We start from the raw sequence: 4,203 nt of genomic DNA, 5'->3' as shown, positions 1-4,203 counted from the left end.
ATAGTTTTCAGATTGTTCCAGCCACGTGTGAATAGGCGACACAACCAAAACAATTTCGTTAAGAGACAAAACACGACAATGGTTGTGCAGTGTTAGAAAGCGTCAACAATAGCGGCAGAAGAAACCACTTAAAAATCAGTCAAATTCAGTTATTAAAAACTTGGTTTTGTAGTGTGGATAGCGAAGTTATTCCGAAAATAAGAGACACATTATTATGGCTAATATCAGAAGGGTTTGCCAAAAAGACATCTTGAGAAATTATAACTAAAATTTATTAAGAGCTTAGATAGTAAAAGGTAACCATAAATACATAAAACAAACTAATGTTTATCACCAACAGTATGCCGGATGTGTATATAGATTTGATGAGGATGTATTGAATGTGCGTGTATATATATATATATATATATATATTAAATAGAACCCAATCAAATCTATAAACACATTCATATACATAACTAAATTACGTTAATATTCTAAAAAGGAAAAAGACTTAATTAGATAAAGCGAAGTAATGATTAGAATTAACGTCTTTAAATTTAACATGCTTATACGCTTATTACAAACACACACAGAGTTAGTCAAATGCTTCCATAAATAAATATTAGATTTAATCGCAGAAATGTATTCCGAATTGTAACTTTGTATGGAAATTTTGCATGAAAGAAGAAAAAAAAAATCTAAAATTATAGAAGAGGGAAACCCATGTTTCCCTATGTAACACGCGATATATGTCAACAATAGGTTCTGTGGAAGAGTAGGCGGGCTCCTCTGTTTAGGAAAGAACAACAATTACAACTAAGGAGGAAGTTGAATTAGTGATGACTTGCACACGAAGTCGTAGGTTTTCAGAAGCCACAGATATAAACACGAAGAGTTGTGAAATTCATGCCTTTCCTAAAGACTTCTACAATGCAGGTGGGAGAATATTCCTAAGAACTGAAATCTTATGTCGAACAATAAACATAAATGTTAATATCACACCTCATACCAGGAGAGGAAAAACAACAATAACGGAGTTATGTAGGATCGTGAAATTAAATATATATATATAGATAGATATATATACACACAACCATCATCATCACGGATAGAGATCCACGAAATTAAAAAAAAAAGGTATTACAGAAATGTAAAAAAAAGTTGAATCGGGTTTGTTAAACATGAAATGTAATGAAAAAGCGGCGAAGAGCGAAAGAGGTGTGTGAAAAAAAATATTGGGGCAGAGTTGAAAGAAACGAGATTGAAAATATACAAGCAACCACATAAAGCACTTCTTCCCCTGTCCCACCCGCCTTGGAAAGTTGGGAGGGAAAATATTAGGGAGTGCGCGCCACTATGTCCCCTTAATTATAAATATTTACACGTGGAAATCTCCAACAGAAAACTGAATATTACGAAAAGGAGAATAATGAATGTCTAATCAGAGAACGGTGGCAATAAATAGCCATTGTATATATTAATTAAGAGGAAGTAAAAGTTGTGTTTATACAAGTCACATGTGTTCAATTTTTAGAGAACCCCTTTATTCTACAGGGTTCCATGTATGAGCCCTTTCACCAAGCAGCTTACTCAATCTGCAGCGCTAAATGGAAGGAGGAAAAACTGCGTATCTTACTGATTAAATTTATATAAATTGAAAAGAGTGAAAATATATGTAGAGAATGGTAATAAATCTAAGTTTAGGGAGCTTGGCTGTTTATTTCTGCCGATCTGAAGTGTGTGGATATGATGTTAGAAAGTAGGGAGAAGTTGGTGTACGTGGTATGAAAGATTAGGCGCCAGTTTGGTGGGTAGAGATAGTTCAGGATGTCCCATGATAAAGAAGGAAATAATCACTCGGATAATATGTTTATATATAAGTCTATCTACATCTGACAATGGCCTGAAGTGGCGAGAACTGACTGCCGAGATAAGAGTAGAGATAAATGGAAAGTAAAAAGCATCGATCGTTATATGAAATAGATCCACATAAAGCCAGTTTAAAGGAAACATTGGAAACGAAAAGAAAAAGAGCAGAAGGTATATCTTATGTTAGAAAAACTACAGAGTGAGACCCTCCCTGGCAGAGACGGAAAAACTAGTGAGAGAAACGGAGAAAAATAAACACCGCCAAATTCCACACGATTTTCAGGGGCCTAAAAGAATCGAATTATTAGAGGCGTCGAGTCTAAAAGGTGTAAATAAAAAAGTATTTCAGGGAGGAAAAAAAAAAGGTTCTGCCCATTCTAATGTAGAATGTAAACTAAAAAGCAGAAGAAAAAAAAAAGCACGACATCCAATTTTGCCACTTGCCAGAGAGGTGGAGGTAGGCAGTGACCTAATTTGCATACGATTTACGCTAAACTTATCTCCGTCGAAGTAACAAATTACAACTTACCTGGGCTGCTTGAATCGCTGCCACCGAGCTGAAATGAAACGAAAAACAATTCAGTGGAGAAAACATCGACTTGTGAAAAGTGTCAAAATAAAGCAAAGCTAGAGCAAGCACTAAACTTAAAAGTGGACGATTCTCAGTCAATGTCAAAGCAGTGGCTAGAACCAAGAATCCCACTAGAGATTATTCGATTTAGTTGGATTCATATTCCCCCAAAGCGCCTTTTAAGCAGATTGAAAAACGTGTAAGGCTTTTAGGGATCGTTGAAGGGAATTTGAGTGAAATTAGATAAACTTTTAAGGTTAAAAGTGAGAAATTCCAACAAACATCATTGAATACTAACGTTGCCTTCCGCCATTTTCATTATAAATTATGGGCTAGGTAAACTACGATTCAGATTGAGGCTTACAAAATGGAGGGACTTTCCAAACTTCGCTAAGACGGATGATTTCATTGGTCGAGTAGTTTGCTTAATAGAACCTCTAATGTTATATTATCGTTAAAAATATGGTAAAATTTCTCAAATTTAAAGTACTGAAAAAATTCTTTCATCTCAAGTTCAATGGCAGTATCGTTTATTTGAATAAATAACCCAGGAATTTAGATGAAAACAGGATAATTGAACGGCACACATGAAATTACTGTCGACCAATCAGAATTGACTTGTGATCACGCACTGCGTATCTCATAGCAACTCTTGTCTACAAGATATTTCTACAAGATTTCTCTACTTAAGCAAACAACCAACAAGCTTCAAATTTTTTCATTAAATAACTTCTACTCAGACCAAAAATATTTCCCTTCTCATTTAGTTGCCCAAGATGGAGCAAAAATCGACGAAAACTCACCAAAACCGGTATGTTCATTAGAGATTTTATTAGAATTTTAAGAATAATCATTCTCAGTTTTAGGAGAAGCAACCAAGATATTTTCACTTTTTCTGATATTTAACATTTGAATAAAGTTTCCTTTAAGTCTGCTCTTAGTCCTAAGAATAATTGTCTTAAAATTTTATTTCCCTCATAAAATGGTCTGAAGTTTTCCAAGTGTTAGGGAGGTAAATTTAATATAAAAATATAGAATAAATTTGAAATCTCTCTTATATGGATGACCAATAAAAAAAATTATGAAACTTCATTTATCTAGCATTGGCAGGATTATGACAATTTTTATGACATTCAACATTAAAAACTAGTATAAATTTTTAATGAAAGACATCTTCATGTAGTCTGCAGGCAATTTTTGTGTTCATGATTATAAATTAGTACCAATATCTTACAGTTCTCCTAATCATCTCAGAGATAGCAATAATCATGAAGACTCATTTTTCTTTTTTGTAAGTTAAAGGAGGAGGGGCAGTTCCAAGAGTTTTGCAGGGCTTTCTACTCTGATATGAAAAAGTAAGATCCAAAATCAGACAAGAATATTTCATGGATTATGTATTGCTATAAGTTCAACTCTGAAGCAATCCATTAAATCATTAGATCAGATTTATGAGAGAAGAGAAACTATAATATTTAATTGACTCAGTGTGTGAGTATCTTCTACTGTATGTGAAATGTTTGTGCAAATAAGCGGTCGCCTCCCTGGCACTTGTGCCAGTGGCACGTGAAAAGACATTCGAGCAAGATTGTTGCCAGTGCCGATGGACTGGCTCTAAATAAGTACCTGGTACTTACCATTAGAATAAGTACCAGGCTTACAAAAAAAAAAAAACAAATAATAAGTACTAGAGTGGATTCATCATTCAACTAAAAGTTCTTCAAGGTGGTACCCCAGTATGGCCACAGTTAAATGACTGAAACAAGTAAAAGATAAAATGTATA

General features: G+C 34.1%; 2 protein-coding genes across 7 annotated transcripts in view; one reads left to right on the top strand and one right to left on the bottom strand.

Moving 5' to 3' along the window:
- LOC106881566 (mesoderm induction early response protein 3) overlaps positions 1-2,767 on the bottom strand; it is a 42,463-nt gene extending 39,696 nt beyond the window's left edge. For all 6 annotated transcript variants that reach the window (XM_052972499.1, XM_052972496.1, XM_052972495.1 and 3 more), the window contains exons 1-2: positions 2,721-2,767; positions 2,381-2,408 (exon numbers count right to left, since the gene is read on the bottom strand). In XM_052972499.1, the coding sequence (XP_052828459.1) occupies positions 2,381-2,408; positions 2,721-2,741 (49 nt within the window). In that variant the 5' untranslated portion in view covers positions 2,742-2,767. The remainder of the gene's footprint in view (positions 1-2,380; positions 2,409-2,720) is intronic.
- A 300-nt stretch (positions 2,768-3,067) lies between these two features.
- The window catches only part of LOC106881549 (dynein axonemal intermediate chain 4), a 28,895-nt gene continuing 27,759 nt past the window's right edge, over positions 3,068-4,203 (top strand). Inside the window, exon 1 of the mRNA XM_014931977.2 lies at positions 3,068-3,233. The gene's annotated coding sequence lies outside the window, so the exon portion shown is untranslated. The remainder of the gene's footprint in view (positions 3,234-4,203) is intronic.

The sequence above is a fragment of the Octopus bimaculoides genome, chromosome 13, assembly GCF_001194135.2.
Source record: "Octopus bimaculoides isolate UCB-OBI-ISO-001 chromosome 13, ASM119413v2, whole genome shotgun sequence".
NCBI classification, from domain to species: domain Eukaryota; kingdom Metazoa; phylum Mollusca; class Cephalopoda; order Octopoda; family Octopodidae; genus Octopus; species Octopus bimaculoides.
This window is presented reverse-complemented; position numbering and strand designations above follow the sequence as displayed.